This window comes from Drosophila albomicans, chromosome X (genome assembly GCF_009650485.2).
Source record: "Drosophila albomicans strain 15112-1751.03 chromosome X, ASM965048v2, whole genome shotgun sequence".
Lineage (NCBI taxonomy): Eukaryota > Metazoa > Arthropoda > Insecta > Diptera > Drosophilidae > Drosophila > Drosophila albomicans.
In genome coordinates, this window is record NC_047627.2 from 26,123,473 (window position 1) to 26,143,034 (window position 19,562).

At 44.9% G+C, this 19,562-nt stretch overlaps 3 protein-coding genes and 1 long non-coding RNA gene across 6 annotated transcripts in view; 2 read left to right on the forward strand and 2 right to left on the reverse strand.

Annotated features, from left to right (window-relative positions):
* LOC117566037 (relaxin receptor 2) overlaps positions 1-4,215 on the forward strand; it is a 41,347-nt gene extending 37,132 nt beyond the window's left edge. For both annotated transcript variants that reach the window (XM_034245489.2, XM_052008293.1), the window contains 6 exons: positions 2,059-2,294; positions 2,371-2,485; positions 2,673-2,817; positions 3,522-3,676; positions 3,737-3,810; positions 3,884-4,215. In XM_034245489.2, the coding sequence (XP_034101380.2) occupies positions 2,059-2,294; positions 2,371-2,485; positions 2,673-2,817; positions 3,522-3,676; positions 3,737-3,810; positions 3,884-4,215 (1,057 nt within the window). The remainder of the gene's footprint in view (positions 1-2,058; positions 2,295-2,370; positions 2,486-2,672; positions 2,818-3,521; positions 3,677-3,736; positions 3,811-3,883) is intronic.
* Positions 4,216-4,243: 28 nt separating this feature from the next.
* Positions 4,244-6,522, reverse strand: LOC117566721 (26S proteasome non-ATPase regulatory subunit 5). Its single transcript, XM_034246299.2, has 2 exons — positions 5,290-6,522; positions 4,244-4,711 (listed from the first exon to the last, which is right to left on the reverse strand). Exons 1-2 carry the CDS (start codon positions 6,390-6,392, stop codon positions 4,348-4,350), a joined length of 1,467 nt encoding a protein of 488 aa, XP_034102190.1. The 5' UTR covers positions 6,393-6,522; the 3' UTR covers positions 4,244-4,347.
* A 373-nt stretch (positions 6,523-6,895) lies between these two features.
* Positions 6,896-8,729, reverse strand: LOC117574505 (uncharacterized). Of its 2 annotated transcripts, XR_007955650.1 has the most exons (5): positions 8,610-8,729; positions 8,392-8,553; positions 8,204-8,330; positions 7,697-7,770; positions 6,896-7,633 (listed from the first exon to the last, which is right to left on the reverse strand). It is a non-coding gene; the product is annotated as an uncharacterized LOC117574505 (long non-coding RNA). The 2 variants fall into 2 exon arrangements; XR_007955652.1 differs by lacking the exon at positions 8,610-8,729 and having other exon boundaries at positions 8,204-8,295; positions 8,392-8,538.
* Positions 8,730-17,247: 8,518 nt separating this feature from the next.
* On the forward strand, positions 17,248-19,370 carry LOC117566615 (brahma-associated protein of 60 kDa). The gene is made up of 3 exons (XM_034246193.2): positions 17,248-17,492; positions 17,560-18,837; positions 18,906-19,370. Exons 1-3 carry the CDS (start codon positions 17,382-17,384, stop codon positions 19,059-19,061), a joined length of 1,545 nt encoding a protein of 514 aa, XP_034102084.1. The 5' UTR covers positions 17,248-17,381; the 3' UTR covers positions 19,062-19,370.
* Positions 19,371-19,562: the final 192 nt, after the last annotated feature.

The following is a 19,562-nucleotide window of genomic DNA, read 5'->3' on the forward strand; positions in this document are numbered from 1 at the left end:
CTTTATATTAAAAGCTTTTAAGTTTTTTAATGCGTATGAACCACACATTATTAATAAATTTAAACCAATTTGATTTTTCAAAGACTGTTAAAAAAATAGTAGAGTTGTTCTTTCACTCTTATTGGTTTTGTTTTTAGTTAATTCAAAAACTCTAAACTCGAAAGCTCCTAAAGTTAATATAAACGCAATTTAAGAAACAACTTTAAGCTCCCTTTTTTTTTAAATAAGCAAGTAATTTTAATTTTTCATCCTCAAGCAATTTAAACGAAGTTTTCTAAGAAGATAATTTAGAGTGTCTTCAAAGTTTTACCTTAAATTGATAGCTGATAAAAAGTAAAATGTCAAATTCAGCTGCTGCTTAATCCCCTAGTCTGCATTCAAATGTGGTAAACAGTTTGGCTGCTTAGTTTAAGCTGCCTGCAGCAAGTTAAAGCCACAATGAAGGTGCCATAAGTAGAATCATGCTCGTAATTTGTAACTTGGTCGACCTTCGACCAATATGGGAGGCGAGTATGAGGGGGAGTTGAGTACGTGTTTATTTTCATATTTACATTTCGTAAGTAGAAGGAAATGCGCGTAAAGCAAATTAATAGATTGTAACACACACACACACACACACACACACATAGACAGAGACAAGGACAACACACATTTGAAGGCGCTTATAAATTATAGTTCGCACACTTGCAGAGGCCTCTATGACTTGCCCAAGCAATCATCACCCATAGAGCGAGCAGTGTGTAGAGTGTGGTGGTGAGTGAAAGGTGGGGTGAGTAGCGAGTGCCGAGTGCCAAGTTGAGAGGGAAGCAGCGACAATTGTTGGACTGCGCCGTGCGTTCGTGGCAACTGAATCATAATTTCACTACACACACTCACACTCACACAGTGGCTGCAATAATGAGGCGCCCAACCAGTTGACAATTGTATGCCACACACGCTCTCACACACACACACCCACTCACGTGCCTCACACAAAGGCTTCGCTTTTGTTTGCACCTAATTGGCCATAGCAAGTCTCAAAGGGAGGCACCAACTTGGCAATTGCCGTAGAAAGAGCAGCAAGTGGGCGCAAAGTGTTTCCCTGTGGCAAGATTTGGTTTGGTGTTGGGGCAGCTACTTAAATTTGCTTTAATTGCCCGAATTTATGGCAATTGGCATTCCATGTGCATACAGTGCGCCATTGTCTAAGCAGTGCTGACAATTTAGTTAATTCCCTGCTAGATTTCGGCTGAGCAAACTTACTGGCTTCATAAAAGAATAGTATTGTTTGAATTACCCAAGCATTTGCACTCAAATATTATTATTATTGCGATATGTTTGACCTGCTACAAACTTAATATATAAATTGTATATATAAATGAATAATATAATTAGAAAGTATCTCTAAAGATCCATAAACTTTATGTTACTATAAAAAAAATTCAAAGAGAATTTAATAATCAATTGTCAACTCTAAATTAAATTAATTATTCTTTCTAGTACACTTGTTTTTTTATTTTATATTAAAATGTCATAATTTACGACATACCTTATCACATATTTCCACCAGTGCTTAGCGCAGACCCAAACCGTAGCATAGTACATCTATCAGGGAGAGTTTAGCGAAGATCCAAACCAGTTTTAGTTGTAAAATATAGTTTAGCAGTATTTCATAATGAATCTAACTTAACTAACTTATCTAATTAATATTCAAGTTGTTTAGGATTCGGGTTAGAATAGTTTTCACTTCAGTGTCTAGCTCTTTAGTTAATTTTCTTTTACTTCTAAACTTAAGACACAAACCTTGCTTTAACACGTATTTCAATCAGTGCTTAGCGCAGACCCAAACCGTAGCATAGCACGTCTATCAAGCGAAGATCCGAACCAGTTTTAGTTGTAAGATATATTTTAGCCGTATTTCAAATAAAATCTCAAGCAAAGCTGCCGTTTGCACTGGCAAGTTATCTTATAAATATTCTAGTTTTAATCTCTGTGTCTAGCTCTTTTGCTCCTTTCGCACAAACACACTCCCCTTGACTTTCTCTTCCTCTGATTTTATTTGCTTTGCCGCTTTTTCAGTGTCTGGGTCATGGCCTCCATTGCCGTGGTGGGCAATTTGCTGGTGCTGCTGGGTCGCTATTTCTACAAGTCGCGAAGCAATGTCGAGCATTCGCTTTACTTGCGCCACCTGGCGGCCAGTGACTTCCTCATGGGCATCTACCTGACGCTAATCGCATGTGCAGACATCAACTTTCGTGGCCAGTACATTCGACACGAGGAATCCTGGCGTCACAGCGGACTTTGCGCCTTCGCGGGTAAGCCGCACTTTCCACACTCTCGCTTCATTTCAATGTCAACCCTTCCCCTTCCCTTTGTTTTTTGCTTCTTTAGGCTTTCTGAGCACGTTCAGTTGCCAGTCGTCGACGCTGCTGCTTACACTCGTCACTTGGGATCGTTTGATGTCTGTGACGCGACCTTTAAAGCCACGAGATGCTGAGAAGTTTCGGTAAGCTGAAGCGCTATGTTTGCTTGAGAAGAAACAAATTACAATTAAATGACATCGTATATTATAACTATTAGGCTTTACGATATTTTCTCTTATGATCATAACCTCACTTTATGAAACCCTAACCTCACTTTAGAAATCAGAAGGCTTGTCTAACATTTGAATTTACCGTTACTGTTACTTGCAGCATTGTACTGCGTCTGCTGCTCGTTTGGGGCATGAGTTTTATCCTGGCTGCCGCTCCATTGATGCCCAACGATTATTTTGGCGAACATTTTTATGGGAACAATGGTGTCTGCCTCTCACTCCACATACACGATCCTTACGCCAAGGTAAGCGGACGGCATATTAAACTATAAATTGCAATAGAATACCCCTTGAACCAAGTGAACCATTTTTTTTCAAAATGGGTAGCGGGTATCTCACAGTCGAGTACACTCGACTGTAGCTTTCTTACTTGTTTTTTTTTTGGACACTGTAAAGATGGTCACAGGCGACATCCCTCAGAGAATTCCCTATATACATTTATAATGACAACAACATAAAAAAAACATATATTAAAATCTGCCAAATTAAGAGTTTATTCCGAAATTTAATTACATTTAATATTATGTTGTAATTAAGAATACAAACATAAAAAGTAAGAAAGCTCGAGTGTACTGCATATAAAATATACCGTAGAGAGCAGAATATACCAAATTGTCAGCCTAAGCAACTTAAACCTTTAGTAAATACCCCCTAACAAAATCATTTCATTAATAACTTCTTCAAGTTTTATCCGATCGCAACCAAATTCTCTGAAATCATAAATACTACAATTTTTATTGTATTTACCGAAAATCTAGCTTCTCTGTGTAGCGGGTATAATAATAATAACAATTTATAGTGAACGCTAAACAGTCCAACTTATTTAAATGCAACATTGCTACGAAAATGTATATAAATAAAAAAGGTTAATTACTGAGAGTAATGACAACTAAATAAATGTAAAATACTATAAATACTAAATAGTATTTAATGTGTTGTATCTTGACAGGGTTGGGAGTACTCGGCGCTGTTGTTCATCTGCATCAACACGATGTCGCTGGTGTTCATTCTGTTCTCGTATGTTCGCATGTTGCAAGCGATACGTGACTCTGGCGGTGGCATGCGTAGCACGCACAGCGGGCGCGAGAGCGTCGTGGCAACACGGTGAGTTGCAAGATGAGAGTTACAAACTATTATTAAATGCAAAATATTTCATCCTTGCAGCTTCGCCATCATTGTGACCACCGATTGCGCCTGTTGGCTGCCCATCATAGTGGTCAAGATTGCTGCTCTATCCGGTGAGTTCTTGTCTTACGTCTCTTTCTATTTCTCCTTCTCCTTCTTTTACTCACTCATGCCGCACTCTTCTAGGTTGTGTTATATCGCCCGATTTGTATGCCTGGCTGGCAGTGTTGGTACTGCCCGTAAATTCGGCACTCAATCCAGTTCTCTATACGCTGACAACGGCGGCATTTAAACAGCAGTTGCGTCGCTATTGCCACACGTTGCCCAGCTGCTCGTTGGGCAACAATGAGACGCGTTCCCAGACCCAAACCGCTTACGAGTCCGGCCTGAGTGTGAGTCTGGCCCATATGGGAGGCGGCGCTGGAGGAGGTGGCGGTGGTGGTGGCGGTGGCATTGGCGGCTTTGGTGGCGGATCGGGACGCAAACACATGTCCCATCGACACATGAGCTATCTGTAGTGCGTGCTGAAGGTGTGTGACTGTGATGTGATCTATAAATCGTTAATTTTATTTGTAATGTAATAATAACAAATAACCAGAAAAAAAATAAAAGCTTATCAGCTAAATGCCGTCATTCCTTATAGTAAAATACTAATTGCTACCCTCGGTGGCGATATTGACTTCAGTGGGCATATAATCTGGTCCCTCCTTAACGTAGGCGGTGAAACGGACAATATCGCTTGGCGAGAGCTCTGCGCTCAATGAAAGCTTCTCCACCACCAGCCACTTGATTAACTTGACTTCTCTGTCCAGCTGCTGTTGACGCGACAGCAGAAACTCAATGGCGCCCGCTGTCTGTTGCACCGCCTTGACGCCCCAATCGTACTCGCAAATCTTATTCAGAAAGGCCAAGGCGGTGACTTGCAGATCGGCGAATGGCGTATTGAGTAGCTTCATCAGATGATCGATCTGCTGGCCACCAGCGATGATTTCATACCAGCCGCCCAGCAGGGAACTACAACAAAATCACGAAAACGCATTAGTTTAGCTGTTAAATTTTAGATGGATATTTTTAGAGCAATGTTCATTTAAGGAAAAAAAAAGTAAGAAAAGTATTCTAAATTATGTGAATATTGAAAACATTCTCGGCTGCTGACGCTGATCAAGATAATATATACTTTGTGGGCACGGAAATGCTTCCTTTTGCCAGTTACATAGATTTTCTGGAGGTGCACAGTCATTATAAGCTTCTACCCCATGGATACCAGAAAGTATAGGAAGTATATAAAAGTTTCGTACCTATAGCTTTTAAACAGTTTCTGGGATACAGCCGCCTAAACAGATGGAGCCTATAAAATAATATTCAAACATAGCAATAATTTGGACTAAGTGAAATACTTTAAAAGTACTTTTAAGCTGAAGTTCAATAAACAATATTTGCATTTTGCAGAGGCGCGTGGCTGATTTAAAAAACAATATTGAAAAGATTGGAAACTCTGGGAGCGTGGCCAACAAGTTATTTTGATCAAGCTAGCCAAACAAACGAACTGACAGAAGAACAATTTTATAAGACTGAAGACATTTCAAACTTACATTAGCTCATTGCTGGGATTGCTGTGTGGGAAGAAGATAGATTCCAGGGATTCGAGCAAACGAATCTTGAGTGGCGGCGGCAAACGCTGCAAATACTCTCCGTAGGCGCCGAACACTTTTGCGAGCACCGGCTGCAGTTGCGACTGCATCAATGTCTTGCCCTGCAGCGTACATAAGAGATTGGCCAAGGTGTCCATGGCAATGGGCAGCATGGGATTCTCTTCGCTCAACAGCAACTGGAATAGGCAGCTCAACATGTCCGGATAGCCCTGGATGACCTTTTGCGGCTGCACTGCAGCCACTTTGCCAAAGAATTTCATGATGCCGGGCAGCATAAGATTGCTGAGCGGACTGTCGCGATAGTTCTCCACTTGCTTGCTAATTATCTCGAGCACACCACGACGTTCCATATAGCTTAGGCCGTGATTCTGCTCGGCCAATTGCACCAAAATCTCCATAACACTGGACACTAGGAGCACATCATCGCTGGACACTTCGGCGAGCGCCGCATCCAATATGAACTCAACGACGCTAAGATCGTGCGGACTCTTTCTGGCCAATTGGACACCCAATTCGTAGACACGACAACGGACCACTTCGTTCTGTTTTAACAGATTCACCAGTCCATCCAACACCTCGCTCTCTTTGGACCAATGATGTCTCCTAATTGAGAGGATTTCCGTGACTTCGGCACTCGATGTAGTCTCCTTCTGCTGTAGCTCATCAAGCACCAGGAGTATCAGCTTGTTGGACGGGCGCTTTGGTGAGCCCTCCAGGCTGAGCTGGTTAAGCACATAAACCAAAACAATGCCACGCATTGCGGCATTGGGATGCTTCACCGCTTTGCTCACCAGCTCAGGGAACTTGACATCGTGTACACTGGGCTCAAGATCTAAAAGACAGCCGCGCACAATATCTATGGCCAGGTTTGCGTTATCCTCGCCAACTTTTGCGCAATCGTAAATAGGCTGTAATTGAAGCAATGTTTCGAGAATTGGCGGCGGTGCTGATTGTGTGTTCAGCTCGTAGAGTATCTCGGCCAGGGCGTCAGGGCGTTTGTTTTGCAGATTGTCCAAGAGTGAAGGCCACTCCTCGTCGTTCATGGCGATGGCGTTGTAGTTTAATTCACACAATTAGAGCAAATAATTCAAATGTTTGGCTGCGTGTTGTGAAAAGCAAAGCGTTTTTTATTTTTGTTTGTCACGTCGTTTAATGTGACCGCTTGCTACAAAGCACAACTGATTGTGGTATCGATTTGTTATCGTTTATTGTCGAGTTGTTATCGAATTGAGTTCGTTTTATTTTGTTACGTTTTGGGATATCGTTTGTGCCAGCAATGTTGGGGGGGGGTTATCGATATATCGCAAGGCGATGTATCGGAGAGATGAAATGGCAACTCCAGGGGAGGGAAATTTGAAAATTGCTCCTCCTGTTAAATAGGAGTTGAAAAAGCACGGTCAACTTTTTTTTATGAGAGGTTAGAAGGTGGATTTTTCTGGCTCGAGGAGTTGAATTTGGATGAAGGTTGGAGACGGTCGAGAAAAAGCAAGAGAAGACTCTACTCCACGTGTTTGCTGCACCCTAAAATAAATATTAAATACGAAGTTACGCAAAAATTTAAGATTTGTTTAGTATATAAAAAGAAATTCCGTTACAAGATCGTAAACTAACAACAGTGTGAGCAATTACAAACAACCATTAACGGCAACAACGTGCGTGAAAGTATTAAAATAAGTAAAGAGATAGCGCCGCACAAGATCGAGGAGAACCAGAGCAGCCTGGACATACTCAGTGAGGCTCAGATTAAGGCCGGCGAGAACAAATACTCCACGCTCAAGAAGCTCAAGTCCGGTTCAACAAAGGCGCGAGTCGCTTTCTTCGAGCAGCAACAACAACAACGATAGCGCCAGCAACTCCGAATCGGGCCGCGACGGCAGCCGAGAAAAACCCGCAGCAGCAGAGCATCGCATCTTCAGCTACTTAATCGTGTGAGGGCGACAGTCGATCGTGACCCAACTCCACCTGGAGCAAACCATCTGCGAGGGAGCGAGAAGGAACTTGGTCAAGCGACACCAGCGGCCACAATCACCGCTGGATAAGTGCGGGCAACCATCCGCGAGACACACGACGCTTTAACGACAGGAGCGCCATCGACGGCGTGGGACAGCGAACGCTGAACGACGCATCCAGCGACGAGCAAGAGGAGGAGCCTGTCCGAGTGAGTTAGTGCGGCGGCGCCAAGCCGTTCCCTGTCCAATTTTAATGCGACATCGTCAACTCCCGACTGATGACGACCGTCATCGGCGATCGTAGATTTCTCACTCCAAAGAATTCGTAATTCAGCCTGAAAAGAAACCAAATTGAAGTATTAATAAATATAGAAAGAGAATATAATTTGATAACTCACCTGAAAACTAAACCACAAAAACTTAATTTTGAAGGCTAGAGCAATATTTAAATTAGATTAAATTGAAGTGAAGACTGTAGAAAGAAACATATTAGTAATTTAGCAGAAAATATAAGAAACATATTAAAAGACAAAACTTATAAAATCATATTAATGTAAATTAAAATTCCAAAGGCAATTAAATAAAAACATAAATTAAAGTAGAGTACAAATTAAAGTAAAATAAATCAATATTTTGTTGTAAAATGGCAGAGTAGGTGTTGGACAAAAATTCATCCAGATCGACATTTGCCTCTACGGAGATACAAATGTATAGTTGTATTTGTAAAAACAGAATATACGTGAATGATCTATATTATCACCTATCGCCCCTTCACCAAACCTCAAGAGCTCTTAGGCAGGTCAAGGTAGACATTTAAGCGAATCAAACATACATTCATTTATATACATACATTCATTTATATACATACATACATAAATATACCTATCTGTGATATCTTTACATACCATATATAATTGTCCCTACTCCGTTTTTATTCTCTTTGTTGTTCCGCCTTGTTTGTTTTATTTGCCTTTGCTTCAAATACTGTTCCGTGTAGCTGTAATGAAATTCGAATATATATTAATATTATACCTGTAAATAAATTAAATGTTAGATATTAAGAGAAATTCATGAATTATATATTAGTACTTACGTTGAACATGGTTGTGTGAGTCTTCTCAGCATGGAGGGGAGGGGGATTCGACAGCGCTACGCCGGATGAGGAGCAGCCACTGAGGTGGTGGCCAACGAAAGGGAGATGGCGCCGATGTGGCCATCTCAGGCAGGGTGGGTACGCCGGGGTCCAGTTGAGGCCCTATTCAAACACAAAATGGATCAGTGAGTAGTTTATTATTCTTTTTTTCTTTGTACTTATCGTCGTCAATAGTTTGTTTTGAATTTCCTTTTGTTTTTGCGCAATTTTCCAATTGCGCGGCAGCTGTTTTGTTTTGTTAGTGATGTGTTTTTCTGTTGTAAAAAAACAGCTGTTAATATCGGTGAAGTTATCGATTGTGCGGACTGCGGGCCAGGGATGGGACTCCACCTGAGTACCGATGAGCCAGCCGGCACGGCCCCAGGGAAGACAACCAGTCCGTAACAATATGGCGCCCAAATTTTGAAACTTGAATTCAAAAAAATAAAAAAAAAAAAAAAGATAGTTCCATCGATGTAGTGTATGTCCTTTTGTTGAGTGGAATTGTGTTCATCTGATGACTTATGTGGTGCGATGTAGTCACCCATAATTGCGCAGCTCTGAGCAGGATTTCATTCGGTGACAGGATCCAAGTCTTAATGTCATTTTTTGTTGCAGTGTTTGTTCATTTTGTTGATGTGCGTGTGTCACTCTTACGAGGAAGTAGAGAGTTTGCAACGCGTCATCGTAGCCTGGTGGCAGCAACGAACAAAGACTGTGATAAAATTGTGATATTAGGTTAGCATTGTTGTCTCTAAGTTTCTCTGTAGTTTCTCTTCGTTGTTTATGTCTACTATTTGTTCTGTCTCATTTTGAGTGACGCTTGGATGTGTGCTGGCCTGATGCTCCAGTATCAGCATAGGCGACAGGTGACCCAGGTCGATACAGGATCGATTCTGCGCCGCACCTGCCACACAGCGGACACCAAACGTGCTCAAAAGCGAGACGGAATCAAAATAGATCTCAGGTAGCGCTCCTTGGATGCCATCCATCACGAGAGTGATGGATAGAGCATCTGATTAGTGCTTAAGTGTTTGTCCATTGTTTGAATTGTGCGTAGTAAAGCGTTGGTTAGGTCGTAGTGTGAAGTTTTTCTCTCCCTTCCGTTCGTTAATGTTATAGAAGGAAAATTTTGTTGTTGTTTGAGTTATTTATTTATTTATTCCGGTACGTGTTTGTTTTTGGTGTTTATTTATTTATTATAGGAGTTTGTTTTGATAGGTATCGTTTTCTTATATAGCAGTAGATTAATAGGGAAATAGTAATGTCGGAGGGTCGCGAAACAGATGGAGCACCGGGGAACCTGCCGCATCTAGTGGGAGGTATGGCGAGGACTCCGATGAACTTTCGTGGATTCCCGGAAGTACAATTTCCATCGGCTGAGGCACTTGTAGGGTTGGAGCAAGAGGCTTTGCAACCGGGTACTCGACCACCGGCAGTAGCATCCGGCATGGGAGCCACAACTGCCAGCAACTCGGCGGATACGGGCCGACATATCTATCCTCCGGAACCGACGGACTCAGTCCTCAAGTCGACGATAAGTGCAGCTCTCGCACAGGCCCACGCGACCTACAGGAGTTCACTACAGGAGGGTATTGCGGCATCGATACGCGATGAAATTCGCGCAGGCTTCATGGAGTTGGTGAAGCTGATGCAGGAGACCACCCGACCGCAGAGGGACGGTAGTAGTGGCAGTCAACCCGTCTTTACGCAGCAAAAATCGATGGCAGGGACAGGAGCAATCCCGAAGGTCCACAAAAATGAGCCGGAACCGCCGGTGCAGACCATGCGCGGACCGTTGCCGCGTCCAGATTATTTAACGAGCCCTGAGGAAGTGTACGATCCGCACGCAAGGAACTGGCGGAATCCCCACGACAACATGCGGTCAGATGCTGGAGACGGAAGGACCGAATTAGGTATGGTAACTGAGTCGTCGAGGGACCGCACTTACCTGAAGCTGGAACGCTGGAACGTGCGGTTCGATGGTGCCGATTCCACTCACGCTGTGGAGGATTTTGTCTTCCGCATCGAGTTCTTGCAGAGACAATACCAATGCCCATGGAGGGAAGTGCTACGCGACTTCCATGTTCTATTGGAGGGCAGAGCCAGGGAGTGGTACTGGATGCACGTGAGGCACTCGAGAGTAGATAGCTGGACTCAATTGCGTCAAGCTATGTTGGACCGGTTTCGGGGCTACCAGACCGAGCATGACCTCATGCAGGAGCTACTGCAGAGGGAACAGCAGTCTAGCGAAGGTGTAGACGACTACATCCACCACATGCGGCGGCTAGCTTCACGATTCCAGAAACCTCTCCGAGACCGTGAACTAGTGAAAATTATAAAGCGCGGGTTAAAGGAAGGCTTGGCCCGATATGTGTATGCAATGGATGTTCTTACGGTGGACGAGTTGCGCCAAGAATGTATCGAAGTGGAGCGATACATGAGCCGTCGAGGACGCTCATCACAAGGACAGCAAACCAGATATCCGCAGGGGGTCAAACCGTCAGTTTACGAGGTTGAAGTCCCACCTCAGCGCGACGAGAGTCCATCCCCGGAAGTGGAAGAGGTGGCAGCGAAGACCCGCGAGACGAGTAAGCGGATCTGCTGGAACTGCCGGCAACCTGGTCATAGTTTCCGGGATTGTATGTCCGGGACGAGGACCATTTTTTGCTTCAGGTGTGGCAAACCTGACACTTTTAGCCCGCAATGCGTAAATTGTCCGGGAAACACCTGGGCGAACGCGATGAAGCCGGGGCAGACGCGTTCGGAGGCGAGACCCGAGCAGAAGCCGGAGTGGCGTGCCAACAGGAGCAAGTAGAGGATGCGACTGCGAATAGAGAACATAAGTTTAGTATGGTTACAAGTAGGTTAAGGAGAAATTTGGTGAATGAAGAAGAAAAGAACACCTTAGTGAGAGGAAGAACACTAAGAGGCTTGCCATATGGAGAACGTGTTCGGGCATACATGTCGGCCCGAAGTAGAATTTTTGGTGAGCGGCAGTGTGAAGGGATGACACTGGCCACGAAACGCGTCATAAGGGCACGCGCTCGTTTTCGTCGACGAAGGATAACGAAGAGGCAAGTGGTGGAAGCAGTTCGTAGAGTGGAGAACACCGATCCCCGAGTTTTTGTAGACGTCGTCATCGGTGGACAAGTTTTCAAAGGCCTTCTGGACTCTGGCGCATCCGTTAGTCTGATGGGGCGAGGATGCCGAGAGCTGGCCAGTAAGATGAACTGGAAGGTTCAGCCGTACGCGTCCATGGTCACTACTGCTGCAGGAGCCAGCCGACCGATCCTAGGACGAATTAATCTGCCGGTGTCGTATGGGGACAAGTCGGAGCAAATAACTTTCTTCATGTGCCCCGATTTAAAGCAGGAGATTTATTTGGGCATCGATTTCTGGAGAGCGTTCAACATCGCTCCGAATTTGTTTGGAGGATTGGACCACCGAGAGTCACCCCGAGATGTGTCGGAAGTAGCCACTGTGGAAGTGGATTATTACCGAGGCGAAGATGTTGTCGAGTCTGATCCGGAGATGTGGGACCTGGAAGAGATGCAGAGGAGTCAGTTGGAAGCCGTGAAAAGCGAATTTCTCCAATTTGAAATTCATGGATTGGGTAAGACTCCTCTGTTGCAGCATCGGATACAGCTAAGTGAAGGAACCGAACCCGTGAAGGACCGACATTTCCCTCTATCCCCAGCAAAACAGGAGATCGTGTGGAAGGAGGTTGATAAGATGCTTCAGTTGGGCATCATCGAAGAGAGCAACAGTCCATGGAGCAATAGGACGACGGTCGTCATGAAGCCCGGCAAGAATCGATTTTGTTTAGACGCTCGGAAGCTGAACAGCGTGACGGTGAAAGATGCGTACCCCCTTCCATGCATCGAAGGCATTCTCTCGCGGATCGACGAGACGCACTTCATCTCAAGTGTCGATTTGAAGTTTGCTTTCTGGCAAATCGAGCTGGAGGAAAGCAGTAGAGCTTATACAGCTTTCACAGTTCCGGGACGACCGCTGTACCAATTCCGCCACATGCCCTTCGGATTATGCAACGCAGCACAGCAACTTTGCCGACTCATGGACAAAGTAATCCCGACGTCCCTAAGGTCCAATGTATTCGTGTACTTGGACGATTTGTTAATCATCTCGGCGGATTTCGACACACACCTAAAATATTTAAAACTAGTGGCGGAATGTTTGAAGAAGGCGAATCTCACCATTGGCATGGCCAAATCAAAGTTCTGCTTTAGGAACCTCAACTATTTAGGTTTCATCATAGGTGGAGGCACTTTGCGGATGGATCCGAGCAGAGTGGAGGCCATAAATAACATCCCTGCTCCAAGAACGGTCAAGGAACTGCGTAGCTTCTTGGGTACGGCTGGCTGGTATCGGAGATTCATTAAGAACTTCGCAGAGATCTCAGTACCACTGACGAATTCTCTAAAGAAAAGGAGTGGGAAGTTTCAGCTGAGTGAAGAAGCTATTGATGCTGTGGATAAATTGAAGAAGGCCCTTACCACGGCTCCTGTGTTGGTGCACGCCGACTTTAAGAAGCCTTTCTACATCCAGTGTGACGCATCGAATTTCGGAGTCGGAGCTGTTTTGTTCCAATTGGACGAGGAACAGCAGGAAAGGCCGATCGCGTTCTTTTCGGCCAAATTGAACCGGCACCAAGTCAACTATACGGTGACTGAAAAGGAGTGCTTGGCAGCGAAGTTGGCCATTCACCGATTTAGGCCGTATGTTGAAATGATGCCATTCACCGTGATCACCGACCACGCAAGCCTCCAATGGCTCATGAGTCTCAAGGACTTGACAGGGAGACTGGCCAGATGGTCACTGGAACTCCAGGCTTTTCCGTTCACGATGCAGTTTCGAAAGGGGACTGAGAATGTCGTTGCGGATACTTTGTCGAGAAGCGTAGAGGAGTTAATTGTGACGCCGGAGGATCTTCTTGGGATGGAGACGACGGAGTTCGAGTCAACCGACTATAAACAGCTGGTCAACGAGGTCACCAGCCAACAACATCGGTTGCCAGACGTGAAAGTACAGAGTGGCATGCTGTTTAAGAGAGTGACGGAGGAGTCGGTTGACGATGGAACGACCCAGTCGAGCTGGAAGCTGTGGATACCCGATTCACTGACGGCGGGATTGATCCAGAAGGCGCACTCGGACGAGACGTCAGCTCACGGCGGGGTGGCGAAAACTTTGCATGCACTGAGGAGGCATTTTTACTGGCCTGGCATGGCGGTACAAGTACAGGATTTCGTACGAGGATGTGCTACCTGTAAGGAGACAAAAGCATTGAATTACTCAACGCAGGCCGGCATTGGAAAGGAAATGCTCACCGATCGCCCATTCCAGAAGCTATATATAGACTTTTTGGGGAAATATCCACGATCCAAACGTGGGCACGCTTGGATCTTCATAGTCGTAGATCATTTTTCCAAGTTCACCTTCTTGAAGGCGATGAGAGACGCTTCGGCTGCGGATGTCGTGGACTTCCTAGTTCACGAAGTATTCTTCAAATTCGGAGTACCGGAGGTGATACACTCTGACAACGGACGGCAATTCATTTCCAAATCCTTTGAGACGATGGTCAAAGGCTTTGGAATCACCCATATGCGCACGCCTGTGTATTCGCCCCAAAGTAATGCCGCTGAACGCGTAAACCGGACTGTAATATCTGGCATAAGAGCGTATTTGGAAAACGACCACCGGGAATGGGATGCTTACCTACCGGAAATCGAGGTAGCGATACGCAACGCAGTCCATAGCGCTACTGGAGTGACGCCGTTTTTCGCTGTGTTCGGCCAACACATGTATTTGAACGGACACCAATACAAGTTGGCCAGGAAGCTGAGATCACTGTCGGATCATGCTATCACCGACCTAGAAGCCCGGGATAGACTGGCCATCATCCGAAGTCAAGTGAAGGAGCATCTCCACAAGGCCTATGAACGCAGTCGTCAGCGCTATGATCAGCGTGCACGGCAACTTCTCCTGACGCCAGGACAAGAAGTCTGGAGGCGAAACTTCGCACTTAGCAACTTCGGCAAAGCATTCAACGCGAAGTTTGCAAAGAAGTTTGTAAAATGCCGGGTCGTTCGAGGTATAGGTAGCAACGCCTATGAATTAGAGGACCTGCAAGGAAGATCGTTAGGAGTCTTTCACAGCAAGGATATACGATTATAGTGAGCTCGACTTACCGCCTGCCGGATGTAGTGTTGGTGATCCGTTCCTCTATATCTGTTTCAATTAGTGTCGTGGGTGTAGCCTACGTTGGGCGCTGCAATAGATGCCGGCTGGTCACAAACGATCTAGGGGGGGGTATTGTTACGTTTTGGGATATCGTTTGTGCCAGCAATGTTGGGGGGGGTTATCGATATATCGCAAGGCGATGTATCGGAGAGATGAAATGGCAACTCCAGGGGAGGGAAATTTGAAAATTGCTCCTCCTGTTAAATAGGAGTTGAAAAAGCACGGTCAACTTTTTTTTATGAGAGGTTAGAAGGTGGATTTTTCTGGCTCGAGGAGTTGAATTTGGATGAAGGTTGGAGACGGTCGAGAAAAAGCAAGAGAAGACTCTACTCCACGTGTTTGCTGCACCCTAAAATAAATATTAAATACGAAGTTACGCAAAAATTTAAGATTTGTTTAGTATATAAAAAGAAATTCCGTTACAAGATCGTAAACTAACAACAGTGTGAGCAATTACAAACAACCATTAACGGCAACAACGTGCGTGAAAGTATTAAAATAAGTAAAGAGATAGCGCCGCACAAGATCGAGGAGAACCAGAGCAGCCTGGACATACTCAGTGAGGCTCAGATTAAGGCCGGCGAGAACAAATACTCCACGCTCAAGAAGCTCAAGTCCGGTTCAACAAAGGCGCGAGTCGCTTTCTTCGAGCAGCAACAACAACAACGATAGCGCCAGCAACTCCGAATCGGGCCGCGACGGCAGCCGAGAAAAACCCGCAGCAGCAGAGCATCGCATCTTCAGCTACTTAATCGTGTGAGGGCGACAGTCGATCGTGACCCAACTCCACCTGGAGCAAACCATCTGCGAGGGAGCGAGAAGGAACTTGGTCAAGCGACACCAGCGGCCACAATCACCGCTGGATAAGTGCGGGCAACCATCCGCGAGACACACGACGCTTTAACGACAGGAGCGCCATCGACGGCGTGGGACAGCGAACGCTGAACGACGCATCCAGCGACGAGCAAGAGGAGGAGCCTGTCCGAGTGAGTTAGTGCGGCGGCGCCAAGCCGTTCCCTGTCCAATTTTAATGCGACATCGTCAACTCCCGACTGATGACGACCGTCATCGGCGATCGTAGATTTCTCACTCCAAAGAATTCGTAATTCAGCCTGAAAAGAAACCAAATTGAAGTATTAATAAATATAGAAAGAGAATATAATTTGATAACTCACCTGAAAACTAAACCACAAAAACTTAATTTTGAAGGCTAGAGCAATATTTAAATTAGATTAAATTGAAGTGAAGACTGTAGAAAGAAACATATTAGTAATTTAGCAGAAAATATAAGAAACATATTAAAAGACAAAACTTATAAAATCATATTAATGTAAATTAAAATTCCAAAGGCAATTAAATAAAAACATAAATTAAAGTAGAGTACAAATTAAAGTAAAATAAATCAATATTTTGTTGTAAAATGGCAGAGTAGGTGTTGGACAAAAATTCATCCAGATCGACATTTGCCTCTACGGAGATACAAATGTATAGTTGTATTTGTAAAAACAGAATATACGTGAATGATCTATATTATCACCTATCGCCCCTTCACCAAACCTCAAGAGCTCTTAGGCAGGTCAAGGTAGACATTTAAGCGAATCAAACATACATTCATTTATATACATACATTCATTTATATACATACATACATAAATATACCTATCTGTGATATCTTTACATACCATATATAATTGTCCCTACTCCGTTTTTATTCTCTTTGTTGTTCCGCCTTGTTTGTTTTATTTGCCTTTGCTTCAAATACTGTTCCGTGTAGCTGTAATGAAATTCGAATATATATTAATATTATACCTGTAAATAAATTAAATGTTAGATATTAAGAGAAATTCATGAATTATATATTAGTACTTACGTTGAACATGGTTGTGTGAGTCTTCTCAGCATGGAGGGGAGGGGGATTCGACAGCGCTACGCCGGATGAGGAGCAGCCACTGAGGTGGTGGCCAACGAAAGGGAGATGGCGCCGATGTGGCCATCTCAGGCAGGGTGGGTACGCCGGGGTCCAGTTGAGGCCCTATTCAAACACAAAATGGATCAGTGAGTAGTTTATTATTCTTTTTTTCTTTGTACTTATCGTCGTCAATAGTTTGTTTTGAATTTCCTTTTGTTTTTGCGCAATTTTCCAATTGCGCGGCAGCTGTTTTGTTTTGTTAGTGATGTGTTTTTCTGTTGTAAAAAAACAGCTGTTAATATCGGTGAAGTTATCGATTGTGCGGACTGCGGGCCAGGGATGGGACTCCACCTGAGTACCGATGAGCCAGCCGGCACGGCCCCAGGGAAGACAACCAGTCCGTAACAATTTTACGCTGCGCTCAGTTGCTAGCACTCGTTGTAATATTTTTATTTTGAATCATTGCTAATTTATTGACTGTTATGTGGTAAACCAAAAATAAAAGCAATAGCTGCTTCGCGAGCCAACAACATACTAAATTCATTGAATATGCTATCGTTAAACGCTTGCTCCGTTTTGCGTTAGCGTCTTCGGTATTTTTCGCGCCGCGTCAAGTGCGTATATTTTCGCCAAATTGAAGAATACGGTCACAGTGTCGACGCCATTTTACGGAGACGGTTCGCGTTTTTTTTTTGTGACGCAGCGTTCTAATAAATTCGCGAAGAAAAGTGTGTGCGTGAAAATAAACGGGTAAAGGTTTTCGGCAAAACAAAGTGTAAGAATGTCGCAACGCTTTGCGCCGGGCCAAGCGCCAGTGCAATCGCGCTACCAGCCACCGCCACAAGCCCCCGGCATGCGTCCCTATCCGCCAGGCACCGGCGCCACTTTCCCGGTAAGTAACTATAACTGTAACTGTAAGACCACTTAATATATGGTGTAAATGTATGTGTGTTTGGCAGCCTCGCGGCTTTCCGCTGCATCCGAACACAACGCAACCAGTGCCGGGCAGTGCTGCCGCACCCGTTGGTCCCGGCCCCTCGCTACTACAGCGCGCCTCGCAGCCCACCTTTCAAAGCGGACTGCGCGGCAGTGGCTCTGCAGGTGCTGGCGGTGGAGGCGGCGGCGGTGGTAGCAAACGTTCTGCCGAAGCGCGCAGCGGCCTCAATAGCGCTGCCGGCGGTGGCCCCAACAAAGCGGGCGACTTTGTGCCAGGCGCCAAGAAGAAGAAGAAGCTGGCTGACAAAATATTGCCACAAAAGGTGCGGGACTTGGTTCCAGAATCGCAAGCCTATATGGATCTGTTGACATTCGAACGCAAGCTGGATGCAACGATAATGCGCAAACGTCTCGATATACAGGAGGCACTGAAGCGTCCGATGAAACAGAAACGCAAACTGCGCATTTTCATTTCGAATACATTCTATCCGAGCAAGGAGCCCAGCAATGATGGCGATGAGGGCGCCGTCGCCTCGTGGGAATTGCGTGTGGAGGGACGTCTGCTGGAGGATGGCAAGGGGGATCCCAATACAAAGGGGAAGCGCAAGTTTTCGTCGTTCTTCAAGTCGCTGGTCATCGAGTTGGACAAAGAGTTGTATGGGCCCGATAATCATCTAGTTGAATGGCATCGCACGCTGACCACACAGGAGACGGATGGATTTCAGGTGAAGCGACCCGGTGATCGCAATGTGCGTTGCACCATCTTGCTGCTGCTGGATTATCAGCCGTTGCAGTTTAAACTGGATCCACGACTCGCCCGATTGCTGGGCGTGCATACGCAAACACGACCGGTGATTATATCGGCGCTGTGGCAATATATTAAGACGCACAAGCTGCAGGATGCACATGAGCGCGAGTACATCAATTGTGACAAGTATTTGGAGCAGATCTTCAGTTGTCAGCGCATGAAGTTCGCCGAGATACCACAGAGACTCAATCCGCTGTTGCATCCCCCGGATCCGATTGTTATCAATCATTTCATCGAGAGTGGGGCGGAGAATAAACAAACGGCGTGCTATGACATCGATGTGGAGGTCGATGATACGTTGAAGACACAGATGAGCAACTTTCTGTCCAGCACGGCGAGTCAACAGGAGATTCAGGGTCTTGATATGAAGATACACGAGACGGTGGATACCATTAATCAGATGAAAACGAACCGCGAATTCTTTCTCAGCTTTGCCAAGGATCCGCAAATGTTTATCCATCGCTGGATCATCAGTCAGACTAGGGATTTAAAAGTAACTATTGAGATTGTCTTTATTGAATGCTTCGAATTGATAATTCTGTGTGTGTTTTTTTTTCACAGCTTATGACCGATGTGGTTGGCAATCCCGAGGAGGAGCGACGTGCCGAGTTCTATTATCAGCCGTGGACACATGAGGCGGTGTCGCGCTACTTCTTCACCAAGGTTAATCAGAAGCGCGCCGAGTTGGAGCAGGCGCTGGGCATACGCAATGGCTAAACGGAAAAAAAGCAAATGCTGAGGGAGTTTACCTCTTTTTTAGTCAGTTGTGCGCACGGCAAAACTCTTATTTCCTTCCTTCGGCAGTATAGTTTAAGGCTACCCAACATGCTCTATATATACATAATTATATAATTTTTTTTGCCAATATCACGAGCAAAACCAACAAACAACATCAACATACAAACAACATTCACCCAAGACACAACCACATCAACATTAGCAACAAAACAAACTACAACAAAAAGCAGTCCCAGCTCCAGCTGCTAGAAATAATAAAAAATCATCATTAATACACATAACTATAAACCTTCTGCTATCCTGATTTAAAACAAAATATCTTGCTGCCATCTCATAACAAAATTCCATCATATTCACCGGATCCAAATCATCATTGAATTGGTACTGCGAATTGTGATGGTAAGTTCTTCATCAATTAATAAGTTACCAAGTTATGATTGGTATTATTGAAGAGATCATAAGCAAGATTTAAAGGGATTC